Below are 22,890 nucleotides of genomic sequence, written 5' to 3' on the forward strand. Positions count from 1 at the left end.
CAATTCAGAACAGAAGTTATAAAGCAAATGAATTGAATTGTGCAAGTTGTAAAATCACTCTAATGCACTGAGGCACAGTTACCTGCTACAAGAAACAAGTTGCCTATTGCCAACAGAGGATTAAAGAAGTGGCAAAAGCTGTAGGGACAAAAACTTTTTATTAGAACCAAATCAAGCAACAGTATAGGTACATAAACCTCATCACAGGACAATTAACATGGGTTATGTAAAGTAAAATAACTAGCCCAGGCAAAAGTGAACATGCTGCCAAAGCAAGATCTTCAGCTGACAACTTCATCACACCCTCACAGATACTAGCACGTTACCATCTGGCAGCTGGAAGGATAGACCGGTTCTGATAACCATGTCACAGTGAGGTTTTCTAGTCTTTGTTTCCATTCTGCTCCATGCTGTACTGAAAGGTTTCAAGTCTGATTGCACTACATGTGTAGATTCTCAGTTCTCAATGCTGCTCAGAGTGATTGCCTCTGCACTGAGCCCTTCATGTGCTCCCAGTTGTTGTAGAGAGCATAGAGACTAGTGAGCATGAGTCCTGCAACGCCACCTCTCGCTATCCCTCGTAGTCCACCTGTGGAAAACAGTGGTGGTAAAGAAAAGAGATCAGCTAATAAATCTCAAGGGCTTAGTCGCGTGGGCTGTGCCGTACTGGAACATTTGTACAAGTAAAAACACAGTACCAGAGATCACAAAAACTGCCGTTGCCTTGGAAAATATTGACACACCTCAATGGGAACAACTTCTTAAAACAGTGGTTCACAAGCTCAGCCACTTATTAGTTGGAAAAAAATTTAAGTGTCTTAACTCACAGACCCAATGACTGCTACATTTAGGTTCATGACATAAGGTGTGAAGAAGAAAAAACAATTCCACTTACATACAGAAAAGGGTCAAATATATTAAATTTTAGCCCTAGCTGGAATATGAATATATGAAAACATAATAGTTCTGTGGCACTTCAAAGACTTTTTTTAATGGACTGTGTAGTCCCATGAAAGGTTATGCCGTGATACGTTTGTTAAGCTTTGAGGTGCCACAAGAACCTTGGTTGTTTTTGGTAAAATAAACTACCAACATTACCACTATGGAAATTATACTTAACTAGTGGCTAGTGTAAAGCTAGTTTTATGGTACCAGAATCCCCGATTTGTTTTACCGAGGACTGTCATTTCCAGTGCCTTAGAAAAAAAGCAGTTTGCAGCAAAACCCATTACATTTTGTACTGATAGATTAAAAAATATGTTGAGCAGGGAGAAAATCCCATCTATATATACAGCCTACAACGGGCTATGTGACAGGATTTTTGTGTCATGACTTTCTATGTGATATAGCTAAAAGTTCATGAAATAACAGGAACTACAACAGAACACTTAATGCAGTCTTGACTCTTTTAAGAGTTGTATTTTCAAGCAGGACAGAGGGAGAAAAGCTAGTCTAGTTTGGGCTTAATTCCGGTGTAACACACCAGAAGAACTTGCTCATGGAGATGAAAACCAATTCTCATTTTTTCTGATAATGTGTAAAGCCCTGCAATGAAACCCTTTGCACTGCAATGTAGTTGTCCAATACCCAGCTATGGAACACCCCAAAGGAGAACAGCAGAACTAAGCACCAATGTACAACCAAGTCACTTGTGTGAAATTCAGTTTGCATTTGTACAGCTGGCAGTGTTTGCCTTTCCTGCCTGAAAATATTCACATCAAGGTGAATATGTGGTGGTTGTTTTTTAAAAAAGCATGTTTGGCAAAAAGAAGAAAGAGTGCCTTTTGAATAACAGGGCTTGGAACTCTCCTGACCCTTTTCAGTTCTGCTTGCTAAGCGATAGGCAAATGTACTCCTGTCCCTCCTCTGAAGTCAATTCTGCTAGCCTTGTTTAGCAAGTCACTTTACTGAATCCCCCAAAACAAGCAGCTGTCATTATCTTTCTTTTACATACACATGTTGAGATAGGAGAATGTCAAAACATGACTTAAAGAGTTGCAGGCTGCAATATTTGAAAGCAGACACTTACAGAGCCTGCCAATTGGGAAGGCCTATCCAGTACCAACTTCTGCCATAATAAGGCACCTCCACAGAGACAGCTTCCTGATTGCCACTGGAAATTCCCCCTCCAAATCATGGGATTGCTAAAAATAAAAGTAAATGCAAAGTCACACACCTCTGCATTTCATACCAGGTGTGGGTGGCATACCATCTGCTCTTATTTCATGGTAGTTTTTGTTACATAAATCAGCCTTCTAATGTAAAACGTTTTGTGTAAAAATGTAAAAAGTGTTGTGTTTTCTGATGGTTCTAGTAAACAGGTCATTCTAGCCTACAGGTGTAGCATGTTTAAAATTTATAATCTATTGGGACAGTGTTGGATAGTGTTCTCGAAGCTACCAGCATGAGTTTGACTAAAGTGCGGGAGGCACTAAACAACACGACTAAACAACAACAAAGTAGACAGGGCATTCTAGCCTACAGGCGTAGCATGCTTCAAATTTATAATCTATTGGGACAGTACTCTTGACAATGGTGGGACTCACTCTATGTGAACAGAACCAAATGGTTTTCAATACAAATCATGCCATTTCCACTGATGAAGAAGTGAGAAAGCTAAAAACACCCAGTTTCAAGCCTGATGAAAGCTCCAAGCATGTCAGACAAGAACCATCCACTTTCTAAAATAAAAGACCAATTGCTGTGCAGGGCTATCAAACTCCAAAAACCTAGAGGTTTCCATATACCTCCGTTAAACCCAACCTAGCTGGTTCCTGTGCCATTGCTTGTTTCTATTTAGCCTGCATATACCCAGAATAATGCCACCAGTACAAACTCTTTCATTAGATCACCAATTATACAGGCATAGTTATAAAGCAACACACATTTTGGTTCCACAAATATATTTTCCAAGTAGTGATGATTTAATTTCCGTTAGGTTTCCCTCATAATTAGCTTTCCTTCTCCAAGTTCTCATGCAGAATTCTCAGAAAGAGCTTTGAGTTATACTAAGAAAGCTCAGATATACCAACTGTCCCTTCTGCAAACCGCACGACGCAGCTTTAAATCTTCATGCTCCTGAACCTTTCTAAACATGCTTGAAAGAATCTATTGCTACATGGGAAGTAGCTTCCAAGGTTTCCCAGTTCAATCTTTTGGGGGAGAATGGAGACAAAGAGGGCTGCTCAGCTTTAATGCCTCTTTTTCCAAACCAAGGGAGTTAGTTTCTGAAATACACCCACACATCCTTCCAAATCCTGCTGCCACTCTTTAACTTCCGAGTTTAATTTATATGGCAGACAGAAGGCAACAGGCAGCTGGAAAAAGCAAAGACTGTTCATAGAAATACAACCAAAGTGGCCAACTTCTTAATAAGCACAAACCAAGATTTGAATACATTTTTCCTTTCTATAGATCCATGTACTTTTGGCACTCAAAAATGATGACAGATCTTTTTCATGTTTTTCGCTAATGTATCACTAATTTCAATTGGTTTTCCGATACTAGTCATATTTAATCTAATGGCACTTTGCTAAGATAAGACTTGCTTTCAGAATTGCAGTAGCCTGTGTCAATAGCATAAATCTGCCATTTAAAATTGGGAGGAGCCCTGAAAGTTAACTAATGTTGAAACAAATAGAACAAATAGCTTTATTGCTTATGATAATGCTGGACAAGGATGGACCTGGAGAGTGATCTATTACAGCTGTAGTAGGTAGAAGTTCAGGTAAATATTTCTAGCTAGAAAAGATGGACAGACTTTTTAAAGAGGAGCCCGCTCTACAATTGATAAACTGGTTTCCTATTTACTGCTTCCAGTGTGTTAAAATCCGTGTAAAAAACCATGGCCTAGTTTCTTCAGCTCTTCTATTGTCTGTAACTGTTGCACACACAGCAGATCTATTATGCCAGCACAAATGTCTCTTAACATATTTGTTTCCACTTGAGAATTTGGAATAAATTTTTGCATTGGGTTCTGAGGTATATAACCTAAGGCTGCACAACCCTTCCTTTGTTCCTAGGGGAAGCATAGAGTTTTTTGTGTGTTTCAAATATCATTTATCAGTGATGTTTTCCAGCTACAGCGAATCATCTTACATATACCAGCTGCACTGGCTCCTGGTGGAGTACAGGATCAGGTTTAAGGGGCTGGTTTTAACCTTTAAAGCCCTATACGGCCTAGGACCCTCGTACCTACGGGACCGCCTCTCCTGGCACGTCCCACAGAGGAACTTACGGTCTTCAAACAAAAACATCTTGGAGGTCCCAGGCCACAGAGAGGTTAGGCTGGCCTCAACCACAGCCAGGGCTTTTTTGGCTGTGGCTCCGATCTGGTGGAACGCTCTGTCACAAGAGACTAGGGCCCTGCGGGACTTGACATCTTTCCGCAGGGATGCAAGACAGAGCTGTTCCACCAGGCCTTTGGCCAGGGCACAGCCTGACACCCTCCTTTGGCAATCCTCACAGAACTCTAACCCAATGGTTGCGATTAATCTGATGTGAATTAATTTTATAATGAAATGATTTTAGAATGTTTTATCATTTTACTGTTGTTAGCCGCTCTGAGCCCGGCTTCGGCTGGGGAGGGCGGGATATAAATAAAATTTATTATTATTATATAGTGCTATCCTGTCGGACTAAAATTGTAGGATGTCTTTTTTTACACTAATCCTTACTGTTTCTGGATGAACTATAGCTAACTGCCAGAGAACTGTTATGGAGTTTCATGACCAAAGTCTGGTGTCATTTTCATTGTCAATGCATTTCTCAGACTATATGCACTGTGCAGCTCAATTACTTGGGTAATCTGCTGTTACCACAACACCAAAAAGCTAAAGTCTATATTTAGAACATTTCTCACATTTAAATTTATTCTGTCTTCTCTTATCACAGTAAGACAAATTTTAAAACCCTCAAAATTACCACACAAAACAAAGCATTCTCTCATATATTTACCCCCAATTTCTATTTTACAAACTGTTTATTTTAGCTCTGGATTAACAGTTTCTATCACCATTAATCAGAAGGCAGAACTCATTAAAGGCAGAGCCATTGTATTAGGATTTCAGACAAAGGTTTAATGCATATGGAAAAGGGAAACTGAGTTTTTACATGGCTCATGCCTTGTTCTTAAGAATATATAACCACAAGTCAGTAAACATTACATTAAGCACACACGGAACAGATAAGCTTACTTTTGACCCAACTCCTGTACGCAGAACCAAAATGAATAAAGGTAATTTTGCCAGCATACCTGTGCTTTTATACAGCATGCCTGTCATGGTCCCAGCAGCAACTGTGTTCAGATCATCTTCTGCACCTCGAGTTTTTTCAATTATGACTCCAAATGCGCTATACAGCAGTGCTGGAATTGAATTAAAGTCGGCAGTGAGAACAAACACCCACACCTACCAACAACAATACATGTCCAACACAGAACAACCCAGCAAGATTCTGGTCTCAGTATCATTCTCTCTTGGGGAAAGTGCCCAAAACTGAGCTTGCATTTTAAGGAAGATCAATGAAGGGAAGTTTCCCATTACCCTCTTACCCCCAGTAGCACCATTCCATGTTGTTCAGCTGTACCCATTGGCCATCCAGAGAGGCTTTTCAGGGTATGGACGTGTGCAGAGCGATGTCAATGGGGAGAAGAAGGCATGAAACCTTTCTGTAAACTTAGTTAACTTTGGATGATGAAATGAGGAGGTAAGTTTATCAGAGACGCAAAATGCAGCCCTGTAACGTAAAGAAATGGCAGAATGTGTAGATCCAGGGGACATGAAAGCACTGAAGCTTCTGAAGGGAAAGGTAACTTGCTATTAAGTGTTTCAACTGGATCAGCTGAATAGTTCTACACAAGTGCCAAATGCAAAGATCAATCAATTGGGGCCAAAACCTTTGAAAAGCACCATCAACATTATTGAGTTGTATTATACAAGGGTGGTCAGCAGCAAACCCAAATGAGCAGACCTGCAATGTTTTACAAATACTGAACATAAAAGAGCAACACAGTTGAAAAAGATTAGGGCCCACTATAACTTTTGAAAAACTTATTTCACACTATTTCAAAAGGATGACTTTTAAACATTCTATAAAACCATTCCTAATCTCATACTGGAAACTAAGAACGGCAGTTGAATATGTCTTTTGGTTGGGAAGTAGAGCCACACTCACCCACCCATCCTAAAGCCCACAACTGAAGATTCTCTTCCCACAAAGGAACTGAATTCTAAAATATTTGCAGACTTGTCACTAGACAGGTCAGGGTAAAGGACTATGACAAACAAGGAAATGTTACTCAAGAAAACAAACACAGCTGCGAAGTGTCTGTTAATGTATCACTTGCAAGGGTGGAATCTTGAACTTTGGGACCTTTGAGCTCAAATGGCAATTTTCCATGATCTATGATTTCTCTGCTGATGGGGGCGGGCAGAAAGCGGGGAGGGAATCCTTGAAGATGCCAGAGTCTTCTGTGACAAAGCGAGATTTTTCAGGCCTCTAAATCTCATTTAAGGGAAGGCAAGCAGGCCTTAGATTCTTTTTATGCTTTGCAATGCAGTGCAATGACTTTCCAAACCCGAAGAAGCCAGAATCCTTGACAAAACTTCCATTCTAATTCTAGTAGACTTCCAGGTTTACTGAAAAATTAAACTAAGTTACTATGAATGATATTGACATTCAGACCCAGACAGAGAGGGGGGGCCATATGGGCCACACGGCCCGGGCCTCCGATTCTGAAGGGGGCCTCAGTCAGCATATTCACAATCGCAGGGGATGCACTGGGGCGGCCATGGAGGCACAAAGGCGGCGGATTCCCTGGGACCATGGCTGGCAGCACGAGAGAAAAGCTTCCCTGGTGTCCAGGGCGGCGGGCACATTATCTACCTGGCCCGGGCCTTTGCAAGGCCCTGTTGACATTTCCCACGTAGATTTGGTTTACACATCAAACTTACTTACCTAGAGACCCAAGAGTGTTGGCCCATAATGCCCCTTGCCTTGTCACCATATTTAAAATCCTACAAGGAAGTAATGAGAGAAAGAGATTGATCTGTACTGCTTTATCATATGCTATATTGTTTTCAAGGCCTAAACAGAACCAAAGACAACTTAAGTTTCTTCTGCTCACGCCTTCTGTCCTAGAATCTGTTCCATGCATTTCATAAGGCAAGAGTGAAAAAGGGAAAGCTTAAATGAAACTTGTTCTACTTGGAGAAATCAAATGCTGTACAAACGTTTGATCTATAGCATACCAGCAATACAAGTTTTACTATAGGAACCTAACTTGAAAGGACAAGTTAAATTCATTTGCATTTTTTAACAAATCTGCTCTGCTTTAAGGCAGGTGGCACTACATGCCAAGGTTAATTAAAACGTTTATGTAACTCAAATGCAAATTTGGAGCTCAGTGTTATGCAATACTTTTTCCAGGTTTTCTTTTTCCAGAAGCATCCTAGCTAAAATATTTATTGTTCACTTCTTTTTTAAAGAAGTAGATCCATAGATTTTTCTGTAGGCCAACATACTTAGCATGTTTCAGGTTCTGAAGAAAGCAAGTGCACAAAACATGGGTTGTGATCCAAATAATTAGTTAAGGTGTGCATAATGGCTTGATCATACCCACAGTGAATTTTCTTTTTATCTCCCCACCCCTTTAAATACCAGAGCCGTGTACCTAATTCAAAAACAGCCTCTGGAAGTCCCTCAGTTTCAGAAGCGCTTTGCCTTGTGGCATGAAAAGCACTGTATTGGGGCTATGAAGCATAATATAATCATTTCTGCCCCATTAATTACTCTGAATAACTGAAGCTTCTGAACAGATTCCAGGGGACACAAACTAAATGAACTACCCAAAGCACATGTTTATACAGACATTTTTCTTAGTTCTAATATATCAATTAAATGGTCATTAGAACACGATTCCAGAAGCAACCATATTTGGGTGAAGCTGAAATCAGGACTGAAAATTCTGAATGGGGTGACTGCTGCCTAGGAATCAAGTAGTATTTCTATGCATAGGTAGTTACTAAAGATGCAGCACAGTGCGTTAATAATCCAATTCCTCCTCCCCCCTTCCGCTATGGCTCGAATTCAGAAAACAGCTTTGGGAGCCTGTTGAAGCTAGATAATTTCCCCCTCCAAGACAGACAACTGATTTGAATATATTCATCAAGCAATTCTTTAAATAAAAATGCAAGGCTGATTTCTTACATTCTAAAGAAAAGTGCTTTCATCAAAGGCAACCATGTTAACTGAGCCAATTCTAGATTAACATTTTTTACCAGTACACTGCTCTACATATTTTAAGAATTAGATCACAGTGCAGTGTGGAGTGCTCTTGTTCATTTTTCCTACCTCTGCAAGCCTTGGGAGTTCCCCTGCTGATGCTCCTACATTAGCCTGGATTTGGCTACAGTTCTGTCAGCACTCAACAAGAGAGTTTTAAGAGACATTATACCAAGACTGGCCAAATAGTTTAGATTGCATTAAGAAGCTTGTCCTTTGGAAGACTGTTAAGCATGCAAAAATCCAAGTGCTAAATTGTACACATTTTAATTTGGACATCCTTAAATAGTACTTCTGATAAACTTTATTAAAAAAAGGAGGGGAAGGTCAAACATCCTCTACCATAGAAATTAAAATCACATGCTGAACAAGTGTGTATGCTCCCAGACTAGTGCTGAGTAGAATGTTAACTGCTCAGCACACTCTCAGAGAAGCACAGTATTGCCCCACACTGGTGTCAGCTGCCTCCAGAACAGAAACAGTGACAGACAGATAAAACAGGCAGTACTTTTATCTCCCAGCAGTGTAACACCGTCACAGGCATGATACTGATCCAGACAGCTGACTACCGCTGGAACCTAGGGACAAATGATGAATGGGAGACAAAGGTACCTTTCAGAACGTGCAAGGTGTCATCTGCTCACAGCATGCTGTGCACCTTACAGAGAGCAAGAAAAGTGAAACTAAATCGAAAGATGTTCTTCCCACTGTGCAAGCTCCTGCCCAACCCAAGCAGAACTGCCATATAATTTACTTATTACAATCCTGCCTAGCTGCTAGGACTTGCACACACATGTGCTGAATGAACACCCATGCCAATTTCCCTTCTGTTTCTTTTTTATGGTTCTACTAACCCAGGAGATTCAGGACTACTTGCTATAAAATTGATAATTCATTAACTCACAGTAGCAAATGCTGCACAGGTGACTTACATCTTACATTTATTTTACTTATGCAATTGCGACTTTGAGGGGAAGGGAAGGGGGAATAATAAATGGAGCACAAAGGAAACACACTATTTATTTATTTATTCTCCCCCACATTCTTGGGCAAAGCTTCAATTGTGGGCTTACCGGGCTTTGGGAAGGTGGAGCAGTCCTCCGCCTCCTTCCCAAAGTCAGGTAAGCAAGGCGTCAGGCTTTGGGAAGGAGGTGCTATGGCTCTGGAAGGGTCCTAGAGCTCTCCCTCCTCCTCCCAAAAGCTGGGCAAGCGCTTATTCGGTCCTGGGACCTTGTCAGAGTCCCCGTGCCTCTTCCCCATAGCCAGGCTATGCAGAGGCCCTGGTTCCATGGGATCCTGGCTTTATGTGATGCTGCTTATACACACAATGGCCAGGAACGTAACCCCCACATAATATGTGAGCTACATACCTGTGTAGTCATTGTAGCTTGAATACTCGCACAGAGCCTTATTTTTTGGACTAGGGAAATCCAATGGGAGAATATACTTCAACTGATCATTCAGGTAATGTAGGCTGCCAATTGCGTAAATGCAGGCGAATGTGTCCTTTTTTAATCTACCGTACTTTCACAGAATTTGGAGTTAACATGTCTGAGCGATGAATATTGCAAGAACTGAGGTAAACGGAAGAAAGATGGGAAGCAAATGTTGTGTCCAATCTCAGTGTCTAATATGGATGCTACAGGAGGCAGACCAATAGTAGCAGCAGTTCCACAGAGCTGAGAATCATGAAGAATCAGAAGGGAATTGATGATGATTTGAGGAAAAGGGTATGTCATGGATTCTGAGAGGCAGTTGGGTTATTCCAGTTTAGAGAACATATACCGTAACTTCCCTATTGTGTAGGATACACTTGTCATTTTTCCGAAACCTATCTTCACTAGTTCTGTGACAATGTTGCAGTATATAAATAATAATAATAATAGTAATAATAACTGAAGGTATGTGTTTCGTCTGGGAACATGCACCAAAATGTTAACAGTTTCTGTACCCCCATTGTTCTACAAAATAGTAATAAGAAGTACTAACAGATGGATAATTAAAGGATTATACATAAATCTTATAGGTATTGTTATGGTTTTCCTTTAAAACAGTTTTACAAATGAGGGCCACATATGAGCCACATTTTGTGGAGAATATTTATCCTTGCAATTGCTAAGAATGGAGTGACTGGGATAACTGACCTTCAACATATCTTCCTGAAGGTCCAGTAAGCATTAATATTAGTTTGCTGCCACCTGCTGGTCTAAAGGATTTAATGTTTGCCATCTTTCTACATAACAATCTGTTCAATATACCTTTTTTTAAAAAAATGCCATAGGATCATGAATTTGAATCTTCTATGTCCAGCATAATTTGTTTTTGGCCAAGATTTCTCTGAAAGAACAAGAAATCTCATTGGAAAGTAAAGCTTATAAAAATCAAGTGAATATGTGCATGTATTGACATCCTATGCCCTTTAAAAATGTGGCTCTTTTTGGGTGTGTGGGGGGGTGTTGTTGGGTTGTTTTATTTTGATTACAGTATATATATTGTGTTCTTTTGTTGATCTTTTCTGTGAACCACCCTGAGACCTCCGGTTATAGAGCGGTATATAAAATTCAATAATTAATTAATTAATTAATTAATTAATAATGTAAGCATACACAAATTGATAGGAGGGGATAGAAAGAGAACAAATAGGTGTTTCCTCAGAAATAACTCAATTACTTTCTTTTTAAGATTAATGAAGTGATCACCACCACACGTTGAGCTCATCCTAATTCAAGACTTCTCACACATCTCAGGGCAGTGACAATCCGCTGTCAGGAATACTAAAACACCCCAGATTTGGTATTTAGTCCTTTAGCTTTATGGGCACAAAAGGCTTTATAAGTTAAGACTTACACAGACGTGTAATTTTATCTTGACTGCACTAAAGGCCAATTTAATGATATCTCACTTACACTTATAGGAAGTCAAAGTTAATGGCAAGCAAGCAAATAAGTATCTGGAAGGCTGTAAGACCATGAATACTTATGAATTCTTCTGAAAACAAAATGAAAAATGAGCAACCCTTGAAAGCTGAAAAGTATCTGGAATTATGTACTTACTGTACATTTCTAGGTTTAGACCAAGCCATGCTCTGTGTGTCCTTCAAGCCCAGCCGCAGGCCATTGAGTGCACCAAATGCAGCTCCTAAAAGGCAGGACACCAGGATTAACCACAGGAAGTGAAAACTGAACACACATTCCAGTAAGGATTAAAACAGCTCACCAATTAAACATGCAGCCTACGGAAAAATACACTACAATAATGGTACACTTCTACTGAAGCAGATATATGTTGCATTATTGAAGGCAATTTACATTTTACAGGCAAAACAGTGAATGCGGCCTGCGTGAGTCACTTGCCCAATCTTTCTTTGCTCTTTATGTTTTGTTCTTATGTTCTCTCTTCCTGTACCATCACACCCCCATAGCAATTACCTACTGTATTCTCTACCATGGGGTGGGGGAGAATAAACAGCCCCTAGAAGATGTAGGAAAGTGAGATGGAAAAATACCAAATCATGCCACATCAGCAAAAAATATCTATTAGTCTATGCATAGAATCTTCGATAACCTGTTATAAAACTGCAAAGTTTGTATGTTCAGAAAAACCACAAATGCCATTTTTAAACAGCATATGCTATACTGCAGACATGAATGCCATTATAGATAGCTGATGTGTATGCTCCTATTCTAGTGCTGAGCAGGATATTAACTGCTCAGCACACTCTCAGAGAAGCACAGCACTGCCCCACCCTGCTGCCAAAATGCCTCCAGAACGGTGACAATGACAGACAGACTGGACAATATTTTCATCTCCCAGCAGTGTAACACTGTCAGGCACGGTAATGACACGGACAGCTGACTACCGCTGAAATTTAGGAAATCAACAACAGTCTCAAACATCCCAAATCTTCACTCAAATGCTCCATCGTTCATTTTTGGCAATGAAGGCCTTGCAACTGTTGTTACCATTTGATGATTATGTCCAGAAAAGCCTTCAAAGGGAATGTCGTTTAAAAAATAATAAATTGCCCAAAGCTTACAAAGTATCAACAGTGTAAATGGGGGAGAGATACAACCTAGATCACAAGGCCTGGAAATCAATGCACCGTGAAAACAGTGTAAATCATTGGCACTCTCAGTGGCGCTAGAAGACTCTGTTCTGTTGTGCCGCAGGACTATTGCTTTTGCTACAAAAAAGTAACACACTACCCCTCTAGAATTTGCTACTATAATGCACTCAAGTTTGTGTTGCTTGTTTTAGACAAGAAGTATGTCACTGGAGACTTGGCTAAATTTGATACATCACAAATATATTTTTATATACTATACTCACACACACACATATACAAATTCTATTCATTTTAAAACCGAACAACATCACAATATAAATTAAATATTACCCATACCTGTCATGCAGCATCCTCCAATTGTAAAGAATGCCAGCTCAAACCTGCCCCTAGTTTTGCTAGCTCCAGTGGGCAAAATGAATTCATCTGTGTCCTGAAACGGAAATATCCTTTTAAATTACATTTGTGGTGAAAAACTCGTTTGCTTTATAAAAACAGGTGCAATACATTCATTTGACTGTGTTGACATTTATCTAAAAGTGTTACTTAAGAGAAAAATAAGGAGCCTTGCTATCTCTGAGCTAATCAGGTGCTCAAATGAAAGGTTAGATAACAAGGTCCATAAGAGAATAATACACAGAAATTCAAGCCATTGCATGTTGACCACGTGTGTAAGCTTCTAGTCTAGCACTGAGCAGGATATTGACTGCTTAGCACACTCTCAAAGAAGCACAATACTGCCCCCCACTGGTATCAGCTGCCTCCAGAACAGAGGAGCTGACAGACAGCTAACATGGACAGCACTTTTATCTTCCAGCAGTGTAACACTGTCACAGACATGGAGATGACAAAGACAGCTGACCACCACTGGAGTTTAGAAACAAAACCCTCTGTATCACTGGTTCCCAGATTAGAGAGAATTCACACTTAGTTTCTGCCCATACTAGCCTACAGACCTAGAAGCTGCAAGAAGCTGGGACTGTGTGGCTGTTGATCTTTAAGAGCAAGCATGGCAACAAGGCAATTGAACACTGTAAGCACTCTCGAGTGGACACTGCGTGTTTGAACCCTGCAAAAGGGAGCTCCCAACTTCGCCTCTAGCTTATAAGAGTGGGTGGTGCATGCTTAAGAAGGGCTAAACATCTAGATATATTTATCTTTCTGAACTGTTTGGTGCTGTGTGAAAATGGGCCACTTCACACTGCCCACTGACTTGATCTTTTCTGAATAAAATTAACAGAGAACATTATCTCTTCTGTTAAGGTTTATCCATTTACTGAAATATGAGAGGACCTGTCCTCAATTTGGAGCGCTTGATGAGGAAACTGGTCAAAATCTTTTTGGAACTATACAATGACCTCACTTGCGCATGGGTTGATTCCAGAGTGACAAGTGTCACATTTGCTCCTGTGCAAAGTTGTGGTTTGGCTTAGCACATTAGTAGAATCTGTGCTTGTGGTTTAACCTTCCATGGCTAACCATGGCAAACTGGGCCAACATCTACTTACACATGTACAGTGGTACCTCTGGTTGTGGACGGGATCCATTCCGGTCGGATTCCGAGGTGTTCACTACCAGAGGTGACTGTTCTGTGCATGTGTGCGGCGCGATAGAGCGCTTCTGTGCATGGTAGAGCGCTTCTGCACATGCGGCGAAACCTGGACAAATATTTCCGGGTTTGCTGTGTTCACATCCTGAAGTTTACGTAACCAGAGGGTTACGTAACGCAAGGTACTACTGTATAGGTAAAAAGGTAAAGACCTCTAGATGGTTAAATCCAGTCAAAGGTGACTATGGGGTTGCGGCGATCATCTAGCTTTCAGGCCGAGGGAGGTGGTTTTCCCCCGCAGCTTTCTGGGTCATGTGGCCAGCATGACTAAACCACTACTGACACACAGAGGACTGTGACAAGTGCCAGAGCGCCTGGAAACGCCGTTTACATTCCTGCTGCAGCAGTACCTATTATCTACTTGCACTGATGTGCTTTTGAACTGCTAAATTGGCAGAAGCTGGGACACAGCAACAGGATCTCACCCCGTTGAGCAGATTTGAACTACCAGCCTTCTGATTGGCAAGCCCAAGAGGCGCAGTGGTTTAGACCACAGCGCCACCCGCGTCTCTTTACCTTACATGCATATACTCATAACTTTTACATAAATTTCTTAAATGAACATTTAGCAATCAATTGTAACTATATGGTAATGTAATTCGAACAAGCATTTACATCTCACCTGTATAAGGTATCTGGGATCTACATTTAAATATGGAGACAAAGGATTCATTCCAGTCACTGCAAAAAAAGAAAAAAGAAAAAAAGAAAAAAAGAAAGATAAATTTCAGTATAACTAGATGTAAAAGTTCATATGACAGTAAAGGGCTGAGACAGAAAAAGATGAAAAATTAAAGCAGTGTTAACTTTCAAATGTACTTTGTGGCCTGGGTTGCACAAAATGCTAAGCCAGACTGGCTTAGAACTATCATGTGAGCTCTTCCAGAAAAAACATGAGCTGATTCATACAACACACCAATCCTTGGAAATGCAGCAGCAAATAAAGTACCAGAGAGAAGTAAAGCAGCTGCTAAGTCGAGGTGAGCCATGCTTAGCTTATGTCTACCAAGCAATCCCTACTCAATGAAATAATATTCATAGTGTGAGCCATGCCTGTCCTATAAAGCTGATTAGTACAGAAGAGAGCAGTGTGGAGAATGAAAGGAGAGAAAAGCCAGTACAGTGGTACCTCAGGTTACATATGCTTCAGGTTACTGACTCCGCTAGCCCAGAAATAGTGCTTCAGGTTAAGAACTTTGCTTAAGGATGAGAACAGAAATCATGCTCCGGCGGCACCAGGAGGCCCCATTAGCTAAAGTGGTGGTTCAGGTTAAGAACAGTTTCAGGTTAAGAACGGACCTCCAGAACGAATTAAGTACTTAACCTGAGGTACCACTGTACATGAGTTTCAGGCTAAGTAGCCACACAAGAAATCTGTGTGTTAATGTAGAACTATCACCTTGAAACTCTACGTACAACAGAGTAGAAAAGCCACATGCAGAAATACATCAGGAAAATCAGGAATACATACTTTTTCTGAAATGCTCAAAAGTTATTTAGACCATTCACTGTGTCAAGGCCTTAAAACTGGTATGCCTCATGTTAAGAAAGGAGGCATTTGATCATGCTGACAAACCCAAGTAAAAACAGGGACCACTTTCAGCCTCATGCCTGGTGGAAACACCACAGATGCTTACAGGACAGGGATAGCTCACAGGACAGGGATAGCTCAGTCAGTAGAGCATGAGACTCAATCTCAGATCTCAGGGCCGTGGGTTTAAGCCCCACATTGAGCAAAAGATCATTGCATTGCAGTGGGTTGGACTAGATGACCCTTGTGACCCCCTTCCAACTCTACCATTCCATGACCTTGAAAATACACCTGGAAGAGTTAAGCTGCTTTCCCTCCTTCACAACTTTTACGAGCTGCAGCCCCACAAAGCTGCCTCCCAGCACCTTCATATTCCCCCCCCCCCATGGACTTCCTTCGCTTGAAAATGTACAAAACTGCACAGTAGGGAAAATAAAAGAGAGGCTCTAATACAAGCTCCAAGAAAGAGCACCAGCCTTCTGTTCAGTCCTATGTGATATTCCCCCCAGGCTTTCAAGGTAGAATTCCACGGCGCCACTTTGGTCAGTTTTAAGTCTTTTATTTGATTGTATTCTACGGTCAAAGCTGGTTATTACTATTTTAAAATTTCATTTATACTTTTCAGGTTTATACATTTCACTAATTTTAACATTTCAAAGCCTGACTTCCTTCCCCTTATTTCTGCGGTTCCGTAAATTTATTAACTTCAGCATATCCAAATTAACTTAATTTGTTCATTTATTCATCTACTTTAAATATATACTATTATAAAACCGCAGGTTATTACAATAATCCTGCCAATGTGTCGTCACCATCATCATTTTATCCCCCCCCCCGCACCACTTGTTATAAAAGAGGGATGAATAAAATAGGGCACCCCCAACCCGACGCCCGAAACGAATGAAGAAGCTCCGCATGCCAAACACTCACGAGGGACTCCGGCCAGGTCCGCGTGGGAATAGCCGGGCCCACCCATCGCCGCGCCGCCGAAGAGGCCGCCGAGCCCGGAGCCCTTCGAGTTCCCGGCTCCCCCTTCCATGGAGGACAAACTTCTGCCGGGGGGGCTTCAGCAGCCCTCTCCCCTCCCCCTCCTCGTGCTCAGCAGCGGCGGTTAATGGACGTTTTCCCCTCGGCGCTCGCCCGCTCGCTCGCTCTTTCCTTCCTCCCTCAAGGCCGGCGCGGGAAAGGAGAGCGCGACGACCTCCTCAGCGCCAAGGCCGCGGCTGCCGTAAAGCGACTCCGCGACGCCGGCGCGCGAGGCTGCTTCGCGTGCGTCTCTAGTTCCGCTTTACGACGGCGGCGCTCTCTTGCTTTCCGGCTCGGCCGGGAAACGGGAAGCGGCGGGCGGAGAGGGAGGCCGTCGACGAAGGCTGGTTCCCCTCAGCTTGGGGGTTGAGGGAGAGAAGCGGTGCGGAGCCTCGAGCGGCATAAGAAGCCCTCACAACGGCTAGGAGGGCCGGCGTGCGTGCGGGTGCCCGCCTCGCTCCCCTCAGCCGGGAGAATGTGGAAGGGAACTTTCCCCGTCGCCTTTCCCCCTCACGGAGCCCCTTCGCCGCCCCCGGGCCCGCTTTCCCCCCGGTGGTGACCCTGTCGTCGTCGTCGTCGTCCCCCACTTCCACCGGGGCGTGTGAGGCGAGCGGAGGAGGGTCGGAGGGCGGGTGCTGCTCCCCCCAAGCATGAGTGCGGGGTCTGACGCCCCCAGGAAAAGGATCAGGTCGGACCCCCCGCTCGCCCCCTCTGCCGTCGGCGTCAGCAGCAGCAGCAGCGGCTCGGAAGAAGAAGCGCAGCCCCCTTCCTGGAAGAGGAAAGTGACCCAGTGGCAGCCGCCTCTTCCCTTCAGCAGGGAGCAAAGGTCCAGCAGCAGCAAAGCCAGCCCCGCAGTCACAGTGGGGAACAAAGGTTCGCGTCGCCGTGGGGATCCTTTCTCTACAAAAAGAAGGGGGGAAAGGCCATTCTTGCTCACTTGCTTTTCTCATCTGGTTTGCTGGGGTGGGGGTGGGGAAAGGGGTGTGTGCATTTCCATTTCCCGCACATTAGTTGCATGGGGTTCCAATGCCACAGCTGCCCTCATGCTCTCCACCCAAAAGCCAAGAGCTTTTGGGTTTATGGTGCCAGCCTTGATTCCTGTGCTCTGCTTGGGAGAAAGGTTGCAGCCCTTCCAAGCTGTTTATGTGAGGATCACGCTTGGGTTTAAGGCTGTGGTCCACGAGACATGCTGCAACTTGGAAGAGAACCGAAGGGTCATCCAACCCACCCCCCTGAAATGCCGGAATCTTTTGCCCAGCATGGGACCCGAACCCATGGGCCTGGAATTTAAGAGTCTTGTGCTCTACCAATTGATGGAAACAGGCCCACTGAATAAAGTGATGCTCGTTTCTTACTCAACGTGCGTAGGATTGGGCTGTAAAGTAGATTCGGCATGGTTGCTTGCAGTAATTTAAAACAAGTTCTGATGCTTTTGTCACATTACCTTTAAAAACTGAAAATCATTGTCCTGCTTTTATAATGTCATAGTGACTCCATCTAAGAAGAGTGGTGACTTCCGCTTTACAGAATATGTTGCAATTAAAAGGGAAGCCATATAAAAGCATTCCTGGCTTTGGTGTTCATTTGACAAGAATTAACTGACAACAGTATTTGACTAGTCAATTTATTGGTATCACAGTTCTGTATAATATTGTTCTGCAACTCTTATGAGTACTTGGAACAAAAGGTATGCTTCTGAATTTGATTGTTTTAGCATCTTAGATTAGTTGTTGAGGCCCTGGTAATGTGTATTTAGGAAGGCCAGAATGTATTAAGATAATTATTATTTGATCAATCAAGATTGATGAAAGATAGGAACTATCTAGTACAGTGGTACCTTGGGTTACATACGCTTCAGGTTACAGACTTCACTAACCCAGAAATAGTACCTCGGGTTAAGAACTTTGCTTCAGGATGAGAACAGAAATCGTGTTCCAGTGGCACAGCAGCAGCGTGAGGCCCCATTAGCTAAAGTGGTGCTTTAGGTTAAGAAGTGTTTCAGGTTAAGAACAGACCTCCGGAACGAATTAAGTACTTAACTCGAGGTACCACTGTACAAAGAAAGTTGCTTGGTAAAACTCAAAGTTGTGAATAGAAATTCTCAGCCTGAGAAGGGATACATTGTTGGTTTACAGTGGCATAAGTGTCTTGTGGCACTTGAAAAACTGACCCAGTTATTATGGCATGAACTTTCATAGACAAGAGCATACATATTTCATGGAATCCATACAGTGTAGTGAAGGTGTCAGAATTGGGTCTGTAAGGCGCGAGTCCGAGAGAATTTGAGTGGAGTTTCCTTTTGAAGCAGAAGTGGAGCTTCTGTTACTGAAGAAATCTCTTGGTTTGCAGTGCTCTTTTTAGCTTTTCTTAGCACAACAGTTTCTCAAGGCATTGTTTCAAATGCACTGGTCTTCTCTCTTTCATTGTATCAATTCTGGACAGTTTTATTTTTGAATAATTCAAATAGTACAAACTATTTGATCGTACATATAAATTCATCCAACTTTCTGTTTAGTAATAACCTGAAAATAGCATCTGATTTAATTGTTCTGAATTTGTTTTACCTTCATGGAGTAAAGCATGAACAGAATTGGAGAAGAGATGACCCCAGAAATGCCATTTCTAGTACACATTTTAATTAAATAGCTGGTGGTATTAGTAATTTGATTACTCGGATAACCTATTGTTATCATATCATACAGATATGCTTGTCAGGAAGCTATGACTGGCTGCGGCTGCCTTTTGAGCAGGCCTCACTGACTTACCAGAGTTAGCCAAAGCACCATGAAACAAGTTTGGAGTTTGCAGAAAATTCAGATGCCAAGACAATTATAAAATAAATTGTATCCCTTTTGGTTTTAAAATAGGAAGCTGGTTGTTGCAATATATTGTACTGTGGTTCTTCTTTCCCCCCTCTAGTTTACAAACAAAGGAGGATTACCTCTTGGATGGAGAATAAAGGACCCAAAACAGTAGAGTCAAAAAGGTAAAAACAGAACACAGGTGTAATTTATTTATCCAGAATGTAACAAAAGGAGAGAAAACTCATAATCAAAATATGCCTGGTGCTTTTGTTCATTTTAAACTTACTGTGTCTCCACCCCCATTGTTCAGCTGAGGTCCAGCTCCGAGGGCCTTCTGGCGGTTCCCTCACTGCAAAAAGTGAGGCTACAGGGAACCAACCAGAGGGCTTTCTCGGTAGAAGCTCCCACCCTGTGGAACGCCCTCCCATCAGATGTCAAGGAAATAAACAGCTAACTATCTTTTAGAAGACATCTGAAGACAGGCCTGTTTAGGGAAGCTTTTAATGTCTGATATTTAATTGCTTTTTTATTATTATCATCATTAATTCTGTTGGCAGCCACCCAGAGTGGCTGGGGAAACCCAGACAGGTGGGCAGGGTATAAATAATAAATTATTATTAGCCGCAGCATTTTGCTCCAGCTGCAGCTTCTGGACCAGGCGCAAGGGTAGCCCCCACATTGAATGCACTGCATTATCAAGTCTTGAGGTTACCAGTGCATGAACTTGCTCTTTTGAGTCCTGCCTCTGATGGCTGCTGAAATTTAACTGGGTGTGTTGAGCTGGTGGGCCCTGGGCACGGGGAATGCTTGATACCTTAAAGAAGGTGGTGTGGCCACTACTGAAGAAAATGGCCTTGGACTCAAAGAATTGCAACAACTTTATTAAAATAGTGAAGCGTTACTATAGTGTTATTTTGTGGGAAGATAAACATCAGTTTTACATTTGGTTATGGATCAACATTTTATTTGTATTTGTATTTGTGTTGTTTTTCTTTTTACAGTTCACAAAACAAAACTTGCAGCACAGAAGCAGAGCCCAAAATGACATTTGTAAAACAAGACAATGTTTTTGAACATGAAGTGAAAAATGCTGAGGATGTTCTTCAGCAGGGCTGTTCCAGATTACCTGTGGAAATGAATACCAAGCACGTGGCCTTGCCTCAGACTGCCGCCCTGCGTAATTGGGAAGCTGAGCAGCTAGGTAGGGATCTGCTTTCAGAAGCAGAGTCTTTGAAAGGAATCCAAACTGGAGACCAGTTGAAAAATGCTAATGCTAATCAGACACATAAAACTGGCAGTCAGGCCCATCGGGGTTGCAATGAAAATCAGGAAAACTGTACTCATAGGAAACTTTCATCAGGCAGCCCTGTGAAGGTAGCAAATATAAAACAGCCATCAAAAGACTATGATCCGGAAAGGCAAGCAACTTTGCAAAATTTGCAGCCTTTTAAGAACTATAACTCTGAGCATGTAACTTGCATAGCTGTTGAGTCAGAGGAGGTGGATGTAGTGCCTGAGAGCCCACTTTCAGATGCAGGCTGTGATGCTTGCTCACCTGATTTGTATGCCACTCAGAAAAGAGATCAAGGATGCTGGGGGGAATCTCCTTCTTTTGAGAAAGAGAGTGAACCTGACTCACCAATGGATGTAGATAATTCCAAAAACAGCTGTCAGGGCTCAGAGGCTGATGAAGAAACCAGTCCACTTCTTGAGGACCGAGAAGACACTGATGTGCCAAAAGCATCAAACAAATCCTCACGGTTTCGAAAGGCAGATGCTGACCTGGATTCAAGAAAGTCACAATCCCGGAGAGGTGAAGGTGCTCGATTTAATCTCCACTTGGAAGGGATGGATAATCAAGTCAAACAGGGTGAAACGCCCACTGAATCACCTGGGATATCACTAGCTGTGTCATCAGAATGCAAAGGTGCCAAACATTGTGGGAGGAAGGACTCTAAAATTACTTCCCATTTCATGAGGGTTCCCAGGACAGAGGAGAAAAGGTAATCTATCTCCCTTTCTTCTTTCCATACCATTGCACTCAAGTAGCACTGCAGTTAGAATTTCATTCTTGTCTATATAGTAAAACTTTACATCTATGAAAACAGACATAAAAACATGTCTAATTCAGTGTTACTTTAACATGAGCTATTGTGTAAGCTAAGGTTTGTGCAGCAACCACAACTCCTACTGGACAGATATAACTGCTCTGGTAACTTCCAGGTTAGACCACCTTAAGGCCTTCTTTGTGCGATGCCTTTGAAGATTGATCAGAAACTTCAGTTTGTTTAAAATACAGTTGTGAGTCTAAATGGAACCAGCTGTAGCAGAGGTGGTAAATTGGATCATCCAGACTTCTACCCACCTTGAGTCATTTTGACAAGTGCTAGGGGCCACCTGCCTGACAATCACCAGAAGCAATGTTATCAGCTGGAATGTTTTCCTTTGCTTGTACAGTTTGAAATTAAACCATATAGGCAAAGGTACAGGGTTTTGCATGCATCACCAATCTGCTGATTGCTGGTGCCTGCAAATCCCACTTATGGCAGGGAGTCGTATCCTTTCCTGCCTTGCATCTGTCTTATAGGATGTCAGGTGTAGGGCAGGTTGGAGTGACTTGAAGAAAATGCCTCCGCAGGCCAAACTAGGGCTCCTGCCATGCCTAATTAGACCTGTGATCAGGAGATTTTCCACCACTGGATTACAGGGATCATAGTATCTCAACAGGTCCTAAACAGTTTCATTTTGATGCATGTGAAAGTGTTGGTGCTTATGTTTAAAGCTCTAAATTGCTTGTGACTAGGGTATCTAAAGGATTGTCTATTTCCACATGAATGGAATGTTTCGCCCTTTTGCTGGTTTTTATTGCTCGACTGTTGGTATTCTATTATTTTTAATAATCATAGAGTTGGAAGGGATCTTGAGGATTATCTAGTCAAACTCGCTGCAATGCAAGAATATTCAGCCTGTCAATATGGGGACTGAACACACAAACTTGGCGTTATCAGCACCATGCTTTAACCAACTGAGCTAATTTGTTTCATTATGGGTTGTGTGTGTGTGAAATTGTTAGCTGCTTTGGGAGCTACCTGCTGAAGAGGTATATAAATTATTTTCATAAATGAATAAATTTTGTGTATCCTGCAAACATCTCCCAAGATTAACTAAATATGCTCACTTGAGTTTATCATGTGTCCATTGTTTTAGGACAGCAGGTGAGCATTTTAAGTGTACAGCAAATCCCCTTACCCACCACTCAACACTAATTTTCTTTAAAAAAACTTCAAGTGATGACTTGGATATGTGAAATAGTCATCATAGATTAAAAACCATAAACATCATTAAACATCATAGCTGTTTCCTATTACTTGATATCACCTCAAACACAGTACTTTTCAAGAAAGGTGGTTCACTCAGGCAATTGTGAGCTGCATGTCATGTGACAAGAAGAAATGTATTACCAAATGATGCATTACTGGATGATATGCATGTTCATATGCTCAGCCTATGTGTGTGGCAGTGCAAATTTTGCTTCTCCCTCCAAAATACAAGGATTTTTATGGAGGGGGTGAGC

The 22,890-nt window shown here is 42.1% G+C and overlaps 2 protein-coding genes across 2 annotated transcripts in view; one reads left to right on the top strand and one right to left on the bottom strand.

The window, feature by feature from the left end:
• Positions 1-139: 139 nt before the first annotated feature.
• LOC309532288 (mitochondrial import inner membrane translocase subunit Tim23) lies at positions 140-16,722 on the bottom strand. The gene is made up of 7 exons (XM_082222523.1): positions 16,417-16,722; positions 14,578-14,636; positions 12,686-12,779; positions 11,337-11,421; positions 6,958-7,016; positions 5,255-5,365; positions 140-589 (listed from the first exon to the last, which is right to left on the bottom strand). Exons 1-7 carry the CDS (start codon positions 16,523-16,525, stop codon positions 474-476), a joined length of 633 nt encoding a protein of 210 aa, XP_082078649.1. The 5' UTR covers positions 16,526-16,722; the 3' UTR covers positions 140-473.
• Positions 16,723-16,877: 155 nt separating this feature from the next.
• Positions 16,878-22,890, top strand: part of PARG (poly(ADP-ribose) glycohydrolase) — a 69,681-nt gene continuing 63,668 nt past the window's right edge. Inside the window, exons 1-3 of the mRNA XM_082222349.1 lie at positions 16,878-17,385; positions 19,432-19,498; positions 20,318-21,319. Of these exons, the coding sequence (XP_082078475.1) occupies positions 17,163-17,385; positions 19,432-19,498; positions 20,318-21,319 (1,292 nt within the window). The 5' untranslated portion in view covers positions 16,878-17,162. The remainder of the gene's footprint in view (positions 17,386-19,431; positions 19,499-20,317; positions 21,320-22,890) is intronic.

The sequence above is a fragment of the Podarcis vaucheri genome (assembly GCF_965113315.1).
Source record: "Podarcis vaucheri genome assembly, chromosome: 5".
NCBI lineage: Eukaryota > Metazoa > Chordata > Lepidosauria > Squamata > Lacertidae > Podarcis > Podarcis vaucheri.